The sequence below is a fragment of the Taudactylus pleione genome, unplaced genomic scaffold (genome assembly GCF_031769625.1).
Source record: "Taudactylus pleione unplaced genomic scaffold, aTauple2 ptg000110l, whole genome shotgun sequence".
NCBI classification, from domain to species: domain Eukaryota; kingdom Metazoa; phylum Chordata; class Amphibia; order Anura; family Myobatrachidae; genus Taudactylus; species Taudactylus pleione.
In genome coordinates this window covers 6,032,931-6,054,949 of record NW_028284512.1, presented here as the reverse complement: position 1 = coordinate 6,054,949, position 22,019 = coordinate 6,032,931, and the positions used below count along the sequence as shown (strand labels likewise).

At 42.5% G+C, this 22,019-nt stretch overlaps 1 protein-coding gene across 1 annotated transcript in view; it reads right to left on the bottom strand.

The window, feature by feature from the left end:
* LMX1B (LIM homeobox transcription factor 1 beta) overlaps window positions 1–22,019 on the bottom strand; it is a 188,470-nt gene that overhangs the window by 18,039 nt on the left and 148,412 nt on the right. The window contains exon 3 of the mRNA XM_088471148.1: window positions 3,352–3,584. Within this exon, the coding sequence (XP_088327274.1) occupies window positions 3,352–3,584 (233 nt within the window). The remainder of the gene's footprint in view (window positions 1–3,351; window positions 3,585–22,019) is intronic.

Here is a 22,019-nt window from a genome sequence, read left to right as displayed (position 1 = left end):
GAATATTAATCTGTACACCTTGGGATATGCTGTAAATGATGTTATTTTGTTATTCCAAATGTATACACTGTGAGGGGAACATCTATCTGAGCATTCGTCTATGCTCGGCATCCTCTCTATACCGAATGTTGGATATCAGTGGTAGTGGGTGTTGAGAGATCATAGACAGGTTTATTAGAAGACTACACTACCATTGTTTAAGAATCTACCGGGTATTATAGGCTTTCTCTCCACATATTCTATACAGGAAGTTGCCTACTCATTAGATTACGACTGCTGCCTATATCACTGAGTATTGATACTGAGTGAAACTATACTATACATATATAACTCATATTTTGCTGTACTATCGCTCAATATTTATTTAAACTTTATGTTGTTTCTTGTCAGGCTATTTTTATATATATCAATAAAAGTTACATTTTAATATTTTCTAAGAGTGCCCCCAGAAAGACGAGAGTTCCTTTTCTTCTTTCTTCTACCTGACTATAGTACATGTACTCTCAGGGGAGCACTGTGTATTAATAACAGTAATTTCTTCTGTAATAGTGGATCCTTTTAGCATTAACATATGTAATTCTGAAACTTTGGATTAGTTCCAATCCACCTGTGCTCAGGTCTTCCAGCTTTCCCTGATTTCCCTGTAAACCAAAGATATCTTCTAATTAGCGCATACTTGCCTATTCTCCCGGGACTGTCGGGAGCCTCCCAAAAATTGGGTGCCTCTCCCGACACCCCGCAAGACTAGGCAATTCCCCCTGAATGGCCGCTGGCACCCCGCAAACTCCCCGCACCAGCCGTAAAAGTGGGCGGACCGGGGGTACGATGACGCGATTCGCGCTGAATCGCCTCATCATAGCCCCACCCCCTGCCTTGTAATGCCAGTAATATTGGCACACTAAAGCGGGGGGCGGGACCTCTATGACGTGATCGCATTGGCACGCCCCCGCTCCGCCCACTAGAACCGCCCCACCCTCCCTGCTGGACGGACCTGCCAGCCCCCTCCCGGATCCCCTGCTGAAATGTCGGCAAGTATGAGTTAGTGCTAGATAAATGTTAAGTAGAATCTGATTGGTTGCTATAGGCAACATCTCCACTTCTAAAAACCTGCACTTTTGTAAATATACCCCTATGAGTTTATTGTCACATGAAACTACAATATATTGCCGGGATAGAAACCAATGAAGGTAATTAGGAAAAAGAGAGAAAAGAAGAAAGATAAAGAAAAGCTTCACATGCACTTAGTATGTAATTCTGAGCCATCCTTAGGAACAAACCCTCAGAGAGCCGCTGGTTTCAGCTTACAAAGACATATATATCATATAGACAGGCTCTTACATTCTCGACCACCAGACATTTCTGTAAAAATGTGGCAAAGTCATAAAATAACCTGAACAGCAATGTAATAACATGCAGTGATATAATGACCTGCACAGCGATAATGTAATACGCAAAGCTATAAAATAAAATGCTAGCAGTATAAGAACCTGCAGAGATATATAATGTCATGCTGAGAGTGAGAAAATACAGCGATATATCATTCAGGCGCATATACTATACACAAAGAAGCATAACACTCCGGGTACTGAGTGATATAGTAACTTGCAGAATAATAGGTAATAAGCTCTAAAAATCTGGAACACATATATAACATAATACAATAACAATGTGCCCATATTATTAATATAAACAATCACACGGGTATAATTTCATCATATTTTTCAATTGTCCATTTTTTGGGGAGAATCATCATTAGTTTTCAGTTCTTCTACAATGTCTCATGCAGGGGTGGACAAATTAATGCTAAATTCAGGAGCCAGTCAAATTTAGGAGCCAGTGGAATATTTAAGGAGCCTGGTAGGAAACACATCCACAGACACTAATATATATGATTTACAAAATTTAGCACCAGCAATACCTTTTTTAAAATACATTAGCAAATAGTTCTACAGATTCCCTGCTCGTATGTAGAGTACTCACAGTAAATCTATGTCTATCAATAATTTATTGGCTAAAGATCTCCGTTTAGTTCTAGTATTTCCAAACAATATGCTTCAATCAATTGATAATTTGTTCAATTCTTTGCTATAAAAATACACAAGTTTACTAGTATACAAGGTGATGTGAACACAGCAGCAGATATTCTGAGGCATTATCTTCATCTATCATACACAGCTATACCCAGAGCACAACGTGGCATGTTGTTTTACATAACACCTCTAGCGTATTAGGGTCACACATGCTTACACTTAATGAAATAAAGGACACAGACAACCAGATTGCCAATTGAATAATGTCAACTTTATTTATAATTCAAAGGAAATATGGTGGCAAAGAAGGGACGGCCGAGGTGAAAGATTCTGTATTGTGTGAGTGGTAAATCAAATACACTAGAGCTACCATAATATAAGAACTTGGCCCAACCTCACCAACAACTCGAGAGGGGGGGAAAGCAGCCAACGGCCACCCCCTCAAGGGACTACATCCGGGAAGGATGGTGGCCAACTTCCCACCCCAACCAACCCCAACTTGAGGTGCTTGTCAACTCATCACCCCATGGGATAAAGGATTCCACCTGGACTGGTGATGCCCCCATCTCCCACAGGGCAATCGCCTACACTCCCATTGACAGTGCCCAAACACCTCAGGGTACATTAAAATTAAAGACCACATGCCAACTAGGCTCTCCCACCCACAAAGCTGACACCAACTCTAGGGATGGGAGGGAAAGTCAACGTCTTTCGGCAGAAGGAGCTGCCCAAACCGTATCACTAAAACAAGAAAACAGAAGACCACCTATCATACCACCTCAACCTCTAATCCCATTGGCTAACACCCCACACACTGATCTATAAGCCCCTCCCCATTCTATGTGCACCTTAACTGGCAGCCCAATGTCCTGGACTTTTATGATACTATTGTAATATAAAATGCCCTCCATTATCTTTTTAGGAGACAGACACTAAGGGGGCCAATATATGGATATGTCGAGAACTGGAAGTTTATTTTCAGTTGTCATTCTGTTTTAGTGATATTTTTAGGTGACTATTTACACTAGGATGTATGGTCTGCTTTACAGTTAGTGTTGTCAGGACATGATGGCGTGTTTGCCGCTTGTGCCTTCCAGTTTATGTTAATTTCCAGTGTGGATTTACCCTAATTGTGTAAAAAAAAGAAGCCTATGAATGTTGTGTGCACTGTGCTTTAAAAGAAGTAAGGGAAAATCTAAATGTTAACTTCCCACTTGATCCATATTTAAATGGCTCATTTATGTTACCCTGAGATACCTGCTTTCATAATGGTATGCAGTTATAATAACATAAATTTACAGTAGGCAACCAGCATACTCACCAGAATCTGAGTCATCTGGGCTCCCAGAGCTTAGAAGGTCTTTTTCCTTTTCGTAGTCGCTTTTACACAATAGCTGTCCCTCCTTCAGCACAAACTCATCTCCCTTCCTCAATTGTCGCTCGCAGACACAGCAGCAGAAGCAGCTCAGGTGGTACACACACTCCAGGGCACGCATAACAAATTCCGTTGGGGCGATCTTCTCCATACATCCACTGCATTTTGCAGCAAAAAGTCTGAAATAGATACAAATGGACAATATAAGGACGACTTTTTTTAGAATTTGCTTTGATAGATATTGTTGGAGTCATTACACCCGTATAGATAGACGTCTATGCGTAAACATCGGGGGAACGCAAGAACCATGTTCTGGAGAGAAAATTGCTTAATTTTACCTGTGTGTGATTTCAGAAATTGTACAATTGTGTTTAATATTGTCACGCTGTCTCTTATATTAGGGAGGACATTCATTGTTTTGCACCCAAAATGTTCCTGTCCCTTCATTCAAGATTGCCCTATTTTTGCATGTGATATAAAGATACATTACAGTCTTCATTTGCAGATGTCACAATAAGATATCTGTATTTGAAAATGGGCCTGCCCTTGTGGAAAATGAGTGTTGCTTGGACGGATTAGGGTGTAAACGGGGACGTGGCCTAGTTTGACCTAATTTTCCATTTAGAAATAAATATATTAGCGCTTTGTGGTGTACTTCTACGTCTGCCAACAAGAGAAAACAGGATATATCTTATTTGGCTATAGGAATGATTTGGTGCATTATACCATTATCTTTTATGCCAAGAATCTTGAAGGCTGATGTAGGTTTTCATATTAATGGTTATTAAATTGGTTTCATGTGATACATGCAACACTGGTCAGCCATATCAGAGTAAGAGAATGTGGCTGTTTGAATAAAATTGTAGATTAGGTAACATATATATCAAGACATGCTGATGGACAGAGGTGAGTTCTGGCCTTCTGCATAAAAGCAAATCTCTGTTTCTCCGTACGTCAGAATATACCCTTATTATTATGTTCATCTCTGTAGGTTCCACTGAATTTAAATGGTCACCTTTAAATACTTGTTTTTCAGTCCTTTGTGGTAAGTGGTAACATAACCCTCTATTAGAGCCAGGATTTCAAATTCAGCAATGCCACACGGCTATGTCACTAGGTACATGCATAGGACATCATAGCAACACTCGTATCTGTGGGTGGACTCTTCTCTAGCAGGTTCTCTTACATACACCCAGCTAGAGAGTGTAACTGAAAAGGATAGGTAGAAACATAGAAATTGGATAGACTACTTCAAGGCACAGTCATGGCAGCCATTTTGAGACGATATTCCTGACAATGAGCCTATCAGTACATTGAGAGGCTCCTGCTCCTAATCATTTGATAGACTGCACATTGGTTCACAAAATAAAAAGGCTGCTGTTGCCACTGTGATAATGCACAGGTGCTTTGTAGCACAGTTTGGCAACAGATTCTAATTACAATGTGCCTCTCTCCGTATGAAACTTTGAAAAGTAGTAAAAATGAGAAAGAAAAGAAAAATACCAAATACTAAAATACTAAATAGATTGATTATGCATATCATAGCAGAGCAGCGGGTGAATAGCCTGGGGGCAGCCCGGCATCTCCGAAAGTTCTAGGTATGCCCCTAAAATGATGAAAATGGGGGGTGGGCCACTAGGCCACACCACTTCCTACAAGGTCACGCCCCCTCTTTGGGCGTGGGTGCATTTGGGGAGCATTTTGTCCCTAATATTACCTTCAATATGTTGAGAAGTATGGATGATGTCATAGCTTACACATCACACTACATAACATTATTAATACTGATAACTTTTGTAACTATTGACACTATCAATGATTCATACAATTATAGTACAAAGGCATAATATATATATATATATATATATATATATATATATATAATTATATATATATATATATATATATATATATATGTATATATTTGATTTATTTGTCTGGAAACAGAAATGTTATATATTACCACACACCTATTATTTACATATTAATATCATAGCTGAAGTTGATGATTCATTTGAGAGTACACTTATAGGATGCTAGAGCGCTCTACACCATCTGTTTAATGAACAACTAATTCTTTATCTATGCAACTCACATCTAGCGTTAAATTGGGCCCTTCACTTTTCCTTAGCAATTTCATTTCAATGTTTATTCTTTTAATATCTCACCCTCTGCCTCTCCGCTGTCTCTCTCCTGCCCTTAATTTCCTTCTGTTTATCCGCAAACATGTTTAATTGTTTCAGTACAACATTTATTATCAGCGCAGAGAAAGGAGCTGCGCTGCACACATTACTTGTGCTTCAAGAAGCTTTTTAAATAGATCTCTCGACCCAATATATACAAGCAATTCTTTTTCTATGGACAGGAAGTTTTCAAAGCAAGAGGAAACACAAACACTAGTTGTGTAACTTGTGATCATATCATTTAAAGGGAAAGGCAAGTGAGAAAAACAGTATCTGGATTGCAATGGAAGATTGACAGACGTTTAGAACAATTCTGGGTTTTAGTCTGGACTCAGCACGTATATGTTATAAATTTATACTAGAGATGTGCGGGTCCAGATTTTGAAAATCGGAACAGACCCGAATTTAGGGGTTCCGAGTAGAACCAGGTCAGGGTCCGGATTCACTTTTGTGAACAGGTTCGAAGGGAGGGGGTCATTCAGACCCGCTCGCGAGCGAAGGTCGCTCGCTAGCGGGTCGAAGTTACCCCAATGCGCATGCGCACGATGGAGGGAGCTCCGTCGTGCTCATGCGCGAGACCCAGACTGCGACAGCCAAGCTTTGACCATCGCGACCATCTTTTTGGCCGCTCGCATAAGCTGTGGGTGGTCACCCACACCCACAGCTATACGAGCGGCCAGGAGGCCGCTCCAAATTTAGCTGGGACGGCCCTGATTCAGAGTGAGCGCTCTGGTCAGAGCGTTCAGCTCTGAATCAGGCCCGGAGTCCCAGTTCGAATCTGTTGCCGCTTCGGAACATTTTAGCTGTTGTTATCGATTTTTATCAATTTTTTTCTGAATCCAAAACCCAAACACTTGAGGGTGGTTTTGCCAAACAATAACCAGAACACGAAGATGTATCCGGATCCAAAACCAAAACCAAAATATGGGGGTCTTCACACATATCTAATTATAGTGATCACATGAATTTTATTAAGACGAGAAGGTCATGGCTAAAAAGATTTTGAAGTTCCAAGGGGAATTGAGAGTCGCACAAAGCTTTGGACAACAGCCAGTAGGAACAGCATGGATGGATTATATAGCATCAGATGCAATGCAAGCAAGGATGTAAGTTGGGTGACTACTACCAAAACCACCTGCTCTAGGGTTATGAAACATCTGATGCCCCCCGGGTGCTTTGGGTCCTTATATACTTTTGGGTAATACAGTACCTTAATAAAAGCCTAACTACAGTGTACATTCCCAAATTTGGACAAATAGAGCCATGAAGAAATTTAAGTCCTACACTCTCCACTTTCATTTACCTGCAAAATGCATTACGTTAAGGCTAAGTTTCTCAGGTGCACAGGGAGTACGTGGGATTGTCACACTCTCATATGCATCATTCTTTATACCTGCCTAGGCTAGAAGGAGGCTAACTTCATGCAAGTATGTGCAAGGGTGGTTTCACAAGAAGCACCCAATAAAAGTCTTATCTGTTTGCCGTGCAGAGGTGTGTGTTGGTGATATGTACTCTCTTATTTTAGTATTTTAATACATTGCTTATTTTTTATTGTGTCCCACAGATATTATTTTTCATAATACCCAGAAGTGTACATCCGTACATTGCACAACACTCCAAAGGGTCCAAATCTATTGTACGCAAGGAGACTTGTAACATGCGTGCTAGCCACATACAAGCTATTACAGTAGGAGCAGAAATGAGCAAAAGACACATGTCACTAAGGGGTCTATTTACTAAGCAGCTTAGGAGATAGAGTGAAAAGTGATAAGGTGCCAGCCAATCAGCTCCCAACTGTCATTTTTCAAACACAGCCTGTGAGATGACAGTTGGGAGCTGATTGGCTGGCACCTTATCACTTTTCACTCTGTCTCCTAACACTGCTTAGTAAATAGACCACTAAGCCATTACACGCAGCACCTCATATGTAATTGAATCTGTCCCGTAGTCATCCTCCACTCTACAACAATAGCAAACAACAAAAGAACACATCCGTTAGAATTCCTCCTATATCCATAATAATTACTACATTCAATAGTCATGTCACTCCTATTATCTAGTCCTACCGTCCCCTTTTTTATTGCTCCGAACCTATGTCTATAAATGCTTTATGTAAGGTTAGCACAAGTTAAGGTCAGGCCCCACATTAACCCTTTTAAGGGCAGAATGAGTTAAAATTTTGTGTGATCTGATAAACACATTCATTGCTATAAAGAGTACAAGTGATATCCTTCCCTCCTCCCTGCCTAATAAAATACTTCCTGTGGATTCTCCTTTATGACCGATATCTATCACAAGGCTGAGAAATTTACGAGAACCCCTCTCGTTATTGCTCTGAGCTTTCGAATTAAAACGATTTTTCATTTCCAAAAGTCTCGTTTGCTGTTGTTCCTAACAGCTCTCTCCTGCCCCCTGCTCTGCTTCATATTGGTGCACAACGACACCCTAAAGACTTCATTTGTAATATTCTCAGAATAGGCATGAAACAGCTGCTGGAAAAGTAAGGAGCTTTAACTGCAATCACAGCACTGTTTAACAATTAGAAAATAACTTCCACAGAAAAGTAACTGTATCATTTTGTGTGTAGAAGGTGGTGAATGATGACACTTAAGTGGCATTTTTATTATATGTATTTGTTGTAGCTTTTATTTTTCATTTTTAGATACGTCTTAATGTAGTAGAAACTTATACCCAGGTTTTGATGTCAAAATTAATTAATTGTATCCTGTATTAGAAGATCAAACGGGTGGGGAAAGACATGTATTGTTGGCATGAGAATGTCGACGGGGTCATAATATTGACATTAACCTTGTTGACATTCCATCATGAAATATTAACACGTTAGAATGTCGACATTTCATCCTGTTGGCGTTGACCTGCCTTGCTCAGGATGGCTCCAATGGCGTCTTCCACCATTGTGAAGTATGTAGACCTTGCCACTGAAACTGTTCCACAGAAAATTAGCATTTGGGCACAAAACTGCGCAAGTTGCACTCGCACAATTTGGCCCTAAGTATTATGTTACTCTATAATTAAAGCAGTTCCCCTATAATTTTTATTCCACTCAGACTTCTCCCGTTTGAACTTTCCCCACTGCATGTGGTGCACAATGACAGGGCCGTAACTACGGGTATGCGACGGGTGCCCCCACACAGAACTCAGGACTCTGTGGGCAGCAGCGTTTCTGCCCCACGGCCCTTGCCTCTGGCTATTAGGGTGCTTGGAGCGGCACCCTGCAGCCAGGATAACTGCTGTGGCACCACCAGAGAGTCCTTTAGCCGCTCCAAACAGGTACCCTGCAGTCTATGTGCAGTTGATTGAATCTTCCTCAGGACGCTGAAGTCAGCGATGCAATTACCGGAGCTGCTGCCCCCAACCCCTCTGTGTGACGTCATGTTTCCGGGCGCTAAGGGGGTGAGCCAGTACAGGTCACATTTAAGTCCATTTATGGCTCCGCACAATGGCCATTTTGCAAAATGGAGAAGCAAAAACAGAACTCAGGAGGAGATTTATCAAAGCTTGGAGAGTGATAAAGTGGAGAGAGATAGAGGGCCTGATTCAGAGTTGGGAATAAAGAGAGAAATAGCACTTAACTGTGTACCTGGGCAAACCATGTTACAATGCAAGGGATGTAAATAATAAATTTTTTTTCTGCATGTAGGGTAAATACTGGCTGCTTTTGCATGTAGCTCACAAATAATGCACAGCTTTAACATTACACTGCACTTTAGGTGTCAGTTTGGACACTTCCCTCCCAAATTTAAATCTCTCTGCACATTTTAAATCTGCCCCACCTGCAGTGCAGCATGGTTTATCTCTCTCTATTCCTAACTCTGAGTCAGGCCCAGAGAACCAACCAATCAGCTTCTAACTGTCATTTTTCAAATACATTATATCTCTCCAAGCTTTGATAAATCTCCCCCTCAATGATCGTATTACACAGAACCTAACATCTGCTGACTTTGATTCATATAGAATACCACTGCAGTTTAACTCACTTCGCTGTAGCAGCAGTTTAAACTGATACTGTGGTATGCAACCAGTGGCCCAGGGGCTCATGTGGCCTTAACAAGCACCCCTATTTGATAATCCTGCCAGTGATTCTGATGGCAGAGTATAAGCACAGTGTGTTGACCGGGACCCACATCCATGTATTACTGAGGTTAGCCAGTGATTGGGTCAGGGGTGTGCAAATGTCTGTGGTCCGCCTCCTCCCTCTGCCCATGCTACATTATCTTCGAAAATATGGTGCCTGTGCCCTACTTCTGGTGATTACTTATATTACTTAGATATATGGAGCCAGTGCAGCTAACTTGCTATTGGGTGAACACTTTACAATGATGCTTTAATCTCATAATGGGGGAAATGTATCAAGCCTTGGAGAGAGATAAAGTACCAACCAATCAGCTTCTGTCATTTTTTTCAAACACTATAACATGGCAGCTAGACTGATAGGTTGGTACTGTATCTCTCACCACTTCATCTCTCTCCTAGGCTTGATACATCTCACCCAATGTCTGATGATTCATTACAAAGGCCAAGTGCAACCCCTTTTAAAAGATTATTTTAGCCTCACCAGAAATATCATGCCCCCTACCACTGATTTATAGAGCGCTAACTTATTCAGACAAAACGGAGATGCTCATTTCCATTTCATTCCATTAAATTCTTTTAAAGGTATGTCATCATGACTGTACAAATCAGATGTGATAATACATGAGTATATAAAGTTATGACTTAGTATAGAGAATGTGGGGCTTATTGATTAAGCTCCTTAATTTTGTCCCCTCAAGTAACATCTGTAATCGCCACTAATCGTAGCCATGATAGATTGGAAAATTGCAGGGATACTTAAAAAATGCAAAACTGTTTTTGGGGCCAATGAGTTGATAAATAGGCCGCCCCCCCCCCCCATATCTTACAGGAGGTCTCTGATAGGTGTATACAGAACAGACACTGTGGGGTAAATTTACCAAGATGGGAGTTCTATTAAGAAGTGATGTTGCCCATAGCAACCAAACAGATTCCAGGTATTATCTTCTAGAAGGTGCAAGATGAATGAGAAGTAGAATCTGATTGGTTGCTATGGACGATACCACTTCTTAGTAGAACTCCCATCTTAGTAAATTTACCCCTGTATCTGTGGGCATCGATCAGTACGCCTTTTCTCATACACTGAATGGCAATTCAGCAGCAGAGAGTGGATAAAAAATGTCCTACAAATAAGGTTACATATTTAACACAGGGCTCTTAGAAAGGAATATAATAGAACTCTCCTGCTGGTACACACAACCCTAAATAAAGTGATGGTAATCCCAGGGATCGCATGTTAGCTGTGTGTATACAGGTGCTTCTGATCCTTATCCCAAACACAGATGCAGATAAAGCACCTTATCACATGTTACTGTTTGCAGAGCACTTCTCTGCCTTTCATTCCCGCTGTGCTCTTCTTTTCTCTCCTACTTATCTGCCCTATTTAAAGGCCCCATAATAAAGCCCAGGCAAGTTAAAGCGTCCCGTGAACGTTCCTTGGCTTCTCTCTTTGGTTAACCATAGAGACAGCACTTTCTCAGCCTTCATCCTGTCTGTAGGATGCACAGTCACATAGTAACAGGAGTGTGTGTTAAATTGAAGTCTCTTTTATTTAACGTTACACATTGTGATGTCAGTGTGAAAGTATTCTTCCCTTTAGAAGAGCAAAAGGCGTTATATAATTATGTGAGATTAAAAAAGAGCATTGCATGATGGTGTAAATAAACGTACCAGCGCAGCCGTCCCCCAGCCTCAAAATGGTGCTTACAAGCACTGCAATGCTTGAGATCATAGTGTATTATTGCACACTGGGTTTTTCAAGGTACGCAGCAGTTCAAGGTTGTGCTTCCAAGCTGTATACACTCTCCAGAGTGGAGGGGGGAAATTAAGAATCTTCTTGGCTGTAAATATTTTCTAGTATTTACAATTTAATTCGCCTTTGCATATGCTGTATGGCACAAAGATGATATTACATACAAATAAGTTAACTAGCGCATGTGTACAGAGGTCCTCATTCATAGGCGCTCGCAAAATGCAAGCGCTCGCTCTGAATCAGGACGGCCGCTTTTTATTTTTAACCCGGCATCCTGGCCGCTCGCTAAGCTGTGGGTGACCACTCACAGCTTTTGCGAGCAGTCAGGTGATGATCGCGGTTATCACGACCATCGGGCTTGCAACGAGACCCTTGTGGTAGGGTCTTGTCTGCCGCAAACCCCAGTGAGCTTCCTGCTCAAATAGATCAGGAAGCTCACTACTGACATCACGAGTGATGTCAGTAGGGCCGCCCACAAACGGCAGGAACGCCTCCGTTTGTCCTGGCACCCCCCCTCCCCGCCTACAAAACGTGGCGAACTGTCGATCAACATCAACAGCCGCCCCGTTTGTAGCCAGCCCCGGAGCGAGTGCGCAGTGCCCCACCATAGCGCTTGCGAGCGGGTCTGAATGAGGTCCAGAGACTGATATACAGTGTTTTGTTTATATAGTATACTATACACACAAGCTACACACACACACACACACACACACGATGTGAGGTGAGGTGAGGCAGGTGAGTATGGCCTTTCCGCCATACTAGGGTATGCTAAGTTTTTAATATAAAAATTATAATAAAAAATAAAATGTAAAGAAATGTAAAGAAAATATTATAAATATCTTCTTGCATTATTCTAATCATATTTATAGTCAAAACTCTGGAGTAAAAGTGTATAACAGGTGAGGCGCTGCCTCCCCTGTCTAACATTTGCGCACATCCCTGATCAAAACACACCAAATTTCCAGCACTATATACTGCTGCCCCTTTGGGTTCACAATCATATATGTATCTGTAAAATCTGGCTCTGAAACTAGCCAGTGCCTCCCCAGTCATTTATCTCACTGCACGACACTGAAACACACACACACCCACACACGGGTTTTGGTTTTGGATCTGTATTAAAAAAAAAATTTAATAAAAAATCATCTAAAATGACGTCATTTTGACCTATTAGCAATAGCATGCAATCCAAACCCTTAGTTAGTTTTTTCAATTCCGAGTTCCGAACCACAGGTACCCCTAACTGATACCGAACTCAGACTCAGTTCGACTTGGAACCCCTAAATTCGGTTGTTGGCAGCTCTCTGAGAACCGTACCCACACATCTCTGAGATAGAGCTATATATATGTGTATATATATATATATAATTTATTAGGGATGTGCAGGCTCGGTTCTACTCATAGATATATGTAATATGTGTATATATATATAAAAATAATAAGTCTATGACTGCAATTGCTACAAACTGAGATGAATAGTCATTAAAAAAAAAGATTGAAAACTTTACACGCATCTTCATATACCCGCACAGATGTACACATTGCTGTATATTGCTGCTGTTGTAACCAAGGCTACTATTTCACACACTGTGTGTGGAGGGTTGCTAAGTAAGATTAAACCTTTTTACTTGGATTTAATCCCATGTCACTGAAAGCTATTTGAATTCCTCGCTCTTGTTTGATAGTAAACAGCAGTGTGAATACACAACACAGAGGGGACCGAACCCCCACATCTCTAATCCTTTCCCCCCACCCTTGAAATATTTTTTAAGGTTGCTATAGCATTGAGTTGTGCATTGGTATGCACTTAAAAAAAAAAAAAATCCTGCTGAGTTTTAGCCGGAAAAAATAAGCAATGGATTAGAGTTAAGGGACAAAAGGAAACGAGTGAGGAATTGAGTTAATAAAGGGTTAAATGCATGGCCGCCAAGTCTTTCAACTTCAGTCAAAGTTGCATTGTACGAAGGTACAGCAAGATTCTAGTTCCCTCGGGTCTGGGGGCGAACGTAACAAATGTAATGAAAAACATGCATCTTTTATAATTTTGCAGTGTCGCTTCCATGGCCATTATTATATGCAAATGAGCATGCCGCAGTTATTAGTAAACGTTGCTCCCAGTGGAAGTGACCCTTAACCCATAAAGCATGTCCGCCATTAGGAACCCTTGCTTTCACTTGCAACTGCTTCCTTAACGCATCATTGTGTTTCTAGTGGGACTGACCTATTAGCCCATTAATTACAACCGTTATTAGCTGGGTCAATTTGGTCCTTCGAGTTTCTGACCCATTAAACATTTTGTCCAACATTGCTCTAACGTGGGGCTGACCCTTTAACCTTTTAAACATGTCACCAGCAATTGGTCATTTTTCATGGCGGATGGACATTTATATGAAAATCCACAAAATTTAAGTATCCCCATTAACTCTCTGCGCCACAGCAAGGACAAGAGCCTCTGCTGGTAGCAATGGTCCTCGACGGGGTATATATTAAACCTGTCCTAAGCCTTCTGTTAAATGTCATTTTGCACATAAACTAGGAAACAATGATAGAGGGAGGGGACAGCGCTGTAAGCCGGCTCCCCTCTTACTTTTGAGTATTAATAATTTACAGCGCTGATGAGTTTCTCGTGGAAAGCAATCGGACTCCTGTAGGGAGAACATTAACGCAGGGTATTTCAGCGTCTCTGCTTGCCAATCAGTGGCTAATTTGCTGGTCCCGATGTCTCTTCGGAAGCTATTTCCAGATTATCTCTATACGCATCCATAAATTCCCCTTTCTACGTGAAAGAGAAGATATCCAACTTTCTTTTTTAATTGTTTTAACCCGCTAGTCTGTGTTTGACTTATTTATTAGAATAACTGCATTTTCCAATTATAGATTTACTTAACTGTTCTTGATTTTATTCTGTTGGTGTTCGGGAACTCCTATATTTTATCACATTTCATTCAAGTATGTTTTTTTTTCATGTAATATGAAGAACTACATCTTTAAGCATAAATTAATTACTGTATTTGTAAACCAACATCAGTGGGAGCTCCAAGTATGTGACAAAGGGGTCTGTTTACTAAACGTTGGATGGAGATAAAGTACCAACCAATCAGCTCCTGTCACTTTAAAGGCGGTGTTTGAAAAATGATAGTTAGGAGCTGATTGGTTGGTACTTTATCTCCACTGTGTCTTTCTTCCAGAGTTATGCTAAACTTTTAGTGGGTATCACAGTCTAGTAAAAAGGGCTCAATTAGTAGGTGCCGAACCACAGCAGCCAATCAGCAATTAACTTTTGATGGTATAGTGCAAGTTAGTCAATGAAAGCAAGTTTTTCATTGGTTGCAATGTTCTAGTGCAAATTTTGCACCTATATGCAATGTAAATATATGAGCCATGTAGGCTTGTTCCTCAGTAGGGATTAACATGTTACAATGAGCGGACATTGCATGCAAAAGGCCATGTAGCTATACAATGAGTAAGTTGTGTCTCTTTAATAGCATACCTCAAAAATATTTTAATTTTCAAGGTATTCTATGCTAGCAATCTCCCCTGGGGGGAAGGCCTAGTATTTCTATCATGCTTGGTTACCCTCAACACAACTCTTATCCCCTAAAATCACCCCACATTGTTGCGCAACGCCCAGCAGTCCCGTCAGTCATGACACAATTCCTGACAGGTGGTACAGTCCCCTAAATAATACAAATAGGAGGGATGTTAAGTAAAATATGAAACATCTATGTATGGTGGTATAACGTGCCTATCACTAATGCTCGCTATCTAGATAGACAAGGAAAGGGAAATTGCAAACTTAAAAAAAAAATGATATTTAAAGTCAACTATGTAACAGAGCAGATACCAAAGGCAAGAATGACTCAAGGTACAGTCTGAAAGCTGAATGGTGAAAGTCCTGCTATTGAGACACCATAAACTCCTTCCAATGACTGATAGGCCATTCTGCAGCTGAGAGGATCATGGGAGGGAGCTGAAGGATGTGGCATGGGAAGCAGTGTTTGCTCTCCTGTGTACCACAGGGTTATCCTAAGGACACGGAAAGAGGGAACGAGACAAAATAGACATAGGAAGGAGGCAGGCGCTACAAAGAAAAACAGTGGCCCGCTCAATAAGCTGCATTGTGAGAAGTACAGGGAAGGGATACAGACCTGTATGACCCAAAAAGCACTCACCTTCTTCACCACTTTCTGCTAACCCCTTCACTGCATAGTGACCCACTGTCAGAGATGGAGTGCTGAATATCTGCGTTCCCACTGACCCCATTAAATAAACTGGTAGAGTTGTGCGTTGTACATTTTTCTGCCAGTGGCACTGATATTGGTAAGATGGTCACACATATTGTGATCACAACCAGGGGCAGATTTAGGGGTCAGGATGCCCCTAGGCACAACAGTAATAGCCTACCCACCACTTTATTCTATCATTTTCATTGCTCTGTTATAAGTACTCATTTGGCAATTTAATATAATATAATATAATAAAACAAACCATAATCTTTGACATTTCATTTTATTTTTCATGATATAGTATACACATATATACTAAGTAGGACAGCTTACGGGGCCAGTCTGTGCATGTCCAACCTGTCCACACTCCACTCGAGATAATATACAGTGAGGTACAGTGGAAATATTTAGTTTCAGACTGACAGTAATAAAACAAGCATCCAAGTAGCGCCCCCTTACAAGTGGGAAATTCACCACTGATCTCAACAGACATGGGGGAAATGTATGAAACTTTCTAAAGAGGACAAGTGGAGAAGTTGCCCATAGCAACCAGATGCTATGGGATGTAGTCAGCATCCGGCGTGCTGGATGCTTACGGGCGAAATACAGGCGACAAAATCTCAACAGCGTCGGCATCCCGGCACCAGAATCCCTACCGCCGGCATCCTGAAGGTAAGTATTGGGCGTTAGCAGGAGGGTTAGGGCACGGGGTTAGGCTTTAGGGGGAAGGTTAGCGTTAGGCACTACAGGGGAGTGTTAGGTTTTGGGTGCGGGGAGGGGGAGGTTAGGTTTAGACACCAGGGGGTGAGGTTAGGTTTAGGCACCGGGGAGGGAGTGTTAGGTTTAAGGTGCGGGGAGGGGGAGGTTAGGTTTAGGCACTAGGGAGGGAGGGTTAGGGGTAAGACTTACCTTCTGTCCTTATGGGTTTTGGGATTCTGACTGTCGGGATGCCGCTGTTGGTATTCTAACCAGCAGCATCCTGACCGCCGGGATCTCATACCCAACCTTATTCTACCTATCATTTTATTAAGTATATTAGATAACTGATAGCTAGAATCTGATTGGTTGCTATGGGGTTTGATACATCTCCTCCAGGGAGACAAAAACACAGATGTGTCCTCATACACCTAGTGTGCCATATGGCACGAGACGCCCAGTGCCACTGAGATACTCCAAGAGGAGTAGAGAACCATATATTTGTTTAATATTGCAGAATCAGTGAAAAGCCACACACAGTGTGCTAGAGGTACTGGGCTGCGGCTTTAACGGCACAGGAATAGGTTTCATACAAGTACAAAGTCGCAGATTTAGCACAATGTAACTTGGCCTGAGGGAAGCTGCGGCTTTTCGGATTCAGGGGTCTAGTTACTAAGAAGTGTTAGGAGACAGAGTGAAAATTGATAAGAAAGTGATAAGGTGCCAGCCAATCAGCTCCCAACTGTCATTTTTCAAACACAGCCTGTGGGATGGCAGTTGGGAGCTGATTGGCTGGCATCTTATCACAGACTTATCACTTTTCACTCTATCTCATAACACTGCTTAGTAACTAGACCCCTCAGACTCAGTTGCACACTGATGTACAAATGTTGCAAATCACAGTGGTCTGGGTACACTAGCAAAACAGCTTTGTCACTTCCACTAGTTTTATTTGTGTGTATAGGACGCACATTTTGAGTGAAAAGCCATTTGGCGCAGTCAAGTCGCCCAGGACCTGGTGCTCCGAGAGGGACTATTTATGTGCGACTTGAGCAACCATGTATTCTTTGTAAAACGATGCAGAATATGTGTGCACTATATAAATAACTGGTAATAATAATAATTCAGGGCAGGATTAAGGCTTGTGGGGGCCCCGGGGCAACAAAGTTGTGGGAGCCTTATCAATAAAATTGCCACTGCCCCACGCAGAGACTACTATGCCCTTTACCTTGTCTCTGGACTCTCCACTGACCGGCAAGGTCGCAGCATACTACATCATGTCGGCAACACTGCTGGGAACTGACTCCCACCAGCATAGCAGACATGATCTAGTACACTGCCAGGGGCAAACGCAGGATTTTGAGTGGTTGGTGAGAGCGGGAGAGAGTAAAGGAGTGGGAGAGGGAGGGAGGAACAAGAAGGGAGAGGGAGAGAGGGGGGAGTGAGACAAAGATGGAGGGGGCGGGGCAGCAAAATAGAGGAGGAGAGGGTGAGAGAGAAACAGAGAGAGGTGAGAGGGAGAAAGGTTTGAGATGGGAGAGATAAAGAGAGAGAGAGAGAGAGAGAGGAAGGGGGAGAGAGAAAGAAAGCTAGAGAGAGAAAGAAGTCATGACGGGGGGAGAGAGAGGGAAGGGATGGAGAGAATGGGAGGGAAGAGAGAAACGGAGAGAGTGAGAAGGAGGGAGGAGGAGAGATAAGGATGGAAAGAGAGGGAGAGACAAGGAGGAAGAAAGAGAGAGGGGGAAGGAGAGAGAGAGAGGGAGTGGGGGGAGAGAAAAATAGGAGAGAAAGAGAGGGAGAGAGATGAGAGATGGAGGGTGTGTGGAGAGAGGAAAAAAAGAGGGTGAGAGAGAAAGGGAGGGAGAGAGATAAAAAGAGAGAGGGAGACAAAGTGAGCGAAGGAGGGAGATAGAGAGAGAGAAGTCATGAGGGAGATAGAGAGAAAGAAGGAGAGAGAGAGAGGGAGAGAAAGGGAGAGAGGATGAGAGGCAAGAGAGAAAGGGAGAGAGAGACAGAGAGATAGAGGAAGGGAGGCTGGGAGGAAGGGAGAGAGAGAGAGGAGGGTAGGGACAGAGGACCTGATAAAGACCCGCTCACTAGATGCATACTTTCGCACAATGTGTAGGCAATGCTACCACACAGCAATGCATTAGCACGCCCAGTATTTCTTAGAGAGTGATCACATAATGTATGCAGACACCCACCAGTCTTTTTCAAGACGCCCACTTGTGCACGTCATGTCCAGGAAGTGTATGCAACCATCAGTACATCGGGTAACATCGGAAGCTATTGCAGCGATTGACTTGGACCATACCCTGCCACAAGCACTGCGAGCACCTCAGTGTAAAAACAAGCCAGGTGGCATGTACTATGATGCTATCTTTTAATTATGCACACCTCTAAAATGCCATTAAGATGCTCAGGCACGCCTGCGTTTGCACCTCCACTCCTCCATTTGTAATGGCCAGCCCCTTTCACCACCTACAAACGGCTTCTCCAGTCACTCACTCTGCTGGGCTGTCTATGCGCAGCGAGCGAATGCATTGTGAACTTTCGCTAAGGTATGCGCATAATGCATACACACTGCATACCATGGGCAGCAGCGAGAGTATGAATCTTAGCGAGCGGGTCTGAATCAGGCCCAGAGAGAGCACACAGACAACCTGTTGCAGACTTACAGCTGCAGAATCAGACTTTTGATGGGGCTGGGCAATTTGTGGCAATAGGCTCTGCCCCCTACCCATACACCCGCAAATTGCGGCATTATGTAAGCTAGGGGGCGGGGGTTCATAGTCAGCAACGAACTGGTCCATCAGTGACCTGCAGGACACAGTAATACAGTGGTTTATGTAATAATTCCACTCATGTGCGGGTGTTTAGAAGTGGAGATGTTGCCCATAGCAACCATTCAGATTCTAGCCATTATCTTCTAGAAGGTGCTAGATATATGGTAAGTAGAATCTAATTGGTTGCTATGGGCAACATCTCCACTTCTAAAATCCCGCACTTTAGTAAATACTCCACTTAGATTGCAATTTCACCAAAGTTGCTATATTTATTTAAAATTTTCTACATTTTTACCCCTTTCATTATTGTCAGTGTTTATGGATTTAAAAGATTTAAATAATAGTCGAGTTTAATAATCAGCCATAGCCAGCCACCATATACTGTATTACCTCAATATATTCCGCAGAACTATGCAATCTGAGAATTCAGGTATATGACAGCTCCTGCCCCAGTGAATTTACAATATAATTTCTGTATCACAAGCATTTTAATTACATTTGTATTTGTGTTTGCATTTAGTTACATTTTATATTGAAATTGCAACTTTTGCATTTATTAATAACTGCCCAGATAATATTTTATATTGTACATTGAATGTGCTTTTCATGCTGGCAAATTTAAAATACAGGATGAGACACTGATAGCCTTGACTTGGGGCAGGATGCACCATGTCAGAAATGCTGTAAAAGGTTTGACCGCATTTCTCATATGTACCAAGCTTAGATGCGATGGGCCTATGAGCTTCTATTTGCGACTCTCCCCTGGAAGGAATCCTATCGGATCCCTCCCAGCACCGCCTGCGACAATTGCCAGAGGGACTTCTGTATAATAAACCCAGAAATCCTTCACTCGCAAAGGACAGCTCTTACCAAGAGAGCTGTCCTTTGCATTTTTCTTCATGGATACTGGCGTAATTTACGCCGTCATGCATGCGATGAGTGGCTGGATGCATTGCAAGCAAATTGCAATGCGTCATGCACCCTGACCCTGAAATCCGTTTATAAAGATGCAATGTGCACGGAATACATATGTTACACCGCAGCCCGACGTGGAAGGAAATCCCGATCGTGCGAAAGGTAAGTATTATCTAACCTAATCTACCCCCTAAACCTAACCCTCCTTTAGGGTGCCTAACCCTAACCTCCCCCCTGTGCCTAACCCTAATCACCCCTCTAAGTGCCTAAACCTAACCCCCCATTTCCCCGCCATGTAAACCTAAGTCCCCCAGGGGGGTGCCTAACCCTAAGTTCCCCCCGGGGGTGCCTAACCCTAACCCTCCCTCCCCTAGCCTTAACCTAACCTCCGGGGGGGTGCCTAACCCTAAGCCCCCCCCGGGACCGTAAACCTAACCCTCCCCCCCCCCCAGTGCGGCTGTCCGCGCTTGGAGCCCGGCATCCGTTCGATCGGGATGCCGGGCGCCGGTCTCCCGGTGTAGGTTAATTAACCCTCGCCGAGATTCTGTAGTGGAGATGACGGCAGTCAGCATAGCGACGGCTGGCATCATAACCGCATAACCAGTGCACCCCTCCACACAGCAAAAAACATCCTAAAAATATGCCTTTTCCACCCCTTTATCTGATATCACTCCTCAAAAAAGACTTTTTGTGTCTGAACTGTGCCAAAGGCTAGGCGCTTCGTGTACCTACTCTGCAGTGCGCTAGGAACCAGTTCACTCTACCAAACTCTTTTCTCCACAAATGCTGTCATCTTGCTCCGCAAACCTATAAGCTTCAAAGTCATTCTGGGTGCTCACGGAAATCGAAGTGCATGGTGGTTCCAGTTTTGCATTGCGCAGTGGGCGTTCTATTGTTCTATGTCGTAAATGACCTCTGCTGGGTTTTTTTTTCTTTGTATATCCTCTTGTCTCACTCATCACCATCAGACAGTTAGCTGGCAGATATCAATATGAAATTAAACTCTACATGGAGAGATTCCCAGCTCTTCCCGCGGCTCAGTTTGTTTGTTTTGTCTTCGCTCTCGCTCTTTAATATCTCCATTTCCAATTTAGAGTATAAATAATTGGAGCAGCCTCATAAAAAAACACCAATGCCCATCTCCCCAGAGCCATGTAAAACTCTCCTTTTAAATGCTCCTTAATCACCGCCCCGTTATAAAATTACCATAGTAATGAGCTTTAAATGGAGCCTCCTTGATTTTTAATTAAGCTCCCAGCAGGTTACAGAATGAATAAATTTATAAATGTATAAAACAGATTATTGAAGTATATAATGTGATGCTTCTCCGCTACCTAGAATTTAACCCTTGTATTTCTACAAGGAACCACCAAGTGATAAGTGAGGTGCACCCCTATATACAACCGCAATGAATACACCCCTACATTTACTTATATGCTTTTCAATGTAAACAAGAAATTTTATTTTTTACTAATGTTTTAACTCATGTTCTATCTTCACTTTGTAGTACTGTATAAGAGAACAGGAGATCTAGATTAGTTCTAGACCTCTAGACCAGGCCTGGCCAACCTGTAGCTCTCCAGCTGTTGTGAAACTACAAGTCCCAGCATGCTTTACCAGCTGATCGGTGGCAGGGACTTGTAGTTGCATAACAGCTGGAGAACCACAGGTTGGTCAGGCCGGATCTAGAGCATGACAAGGTCAAGCATTGGCGGAGCAGTATAACAATATTTGGGGGAGGGCCAGCGAAGCCCCTACAACCTCGCAGTCCCAATTCTGGAAGTGAAGCAGAGGTCTTCACATTTCTAGCCCCTGATTCCAGCACCACCTTCAGTGGGGATAGTTCCACCGCTGAGGTCAAGTGAACATAAAAGGATTTGGCAGAATGTTTATTATATATTACACACAACTCTAAATCTTGCCTGTTTGATGGCCAATGTGACAGAAACCAACGTTTGAATAA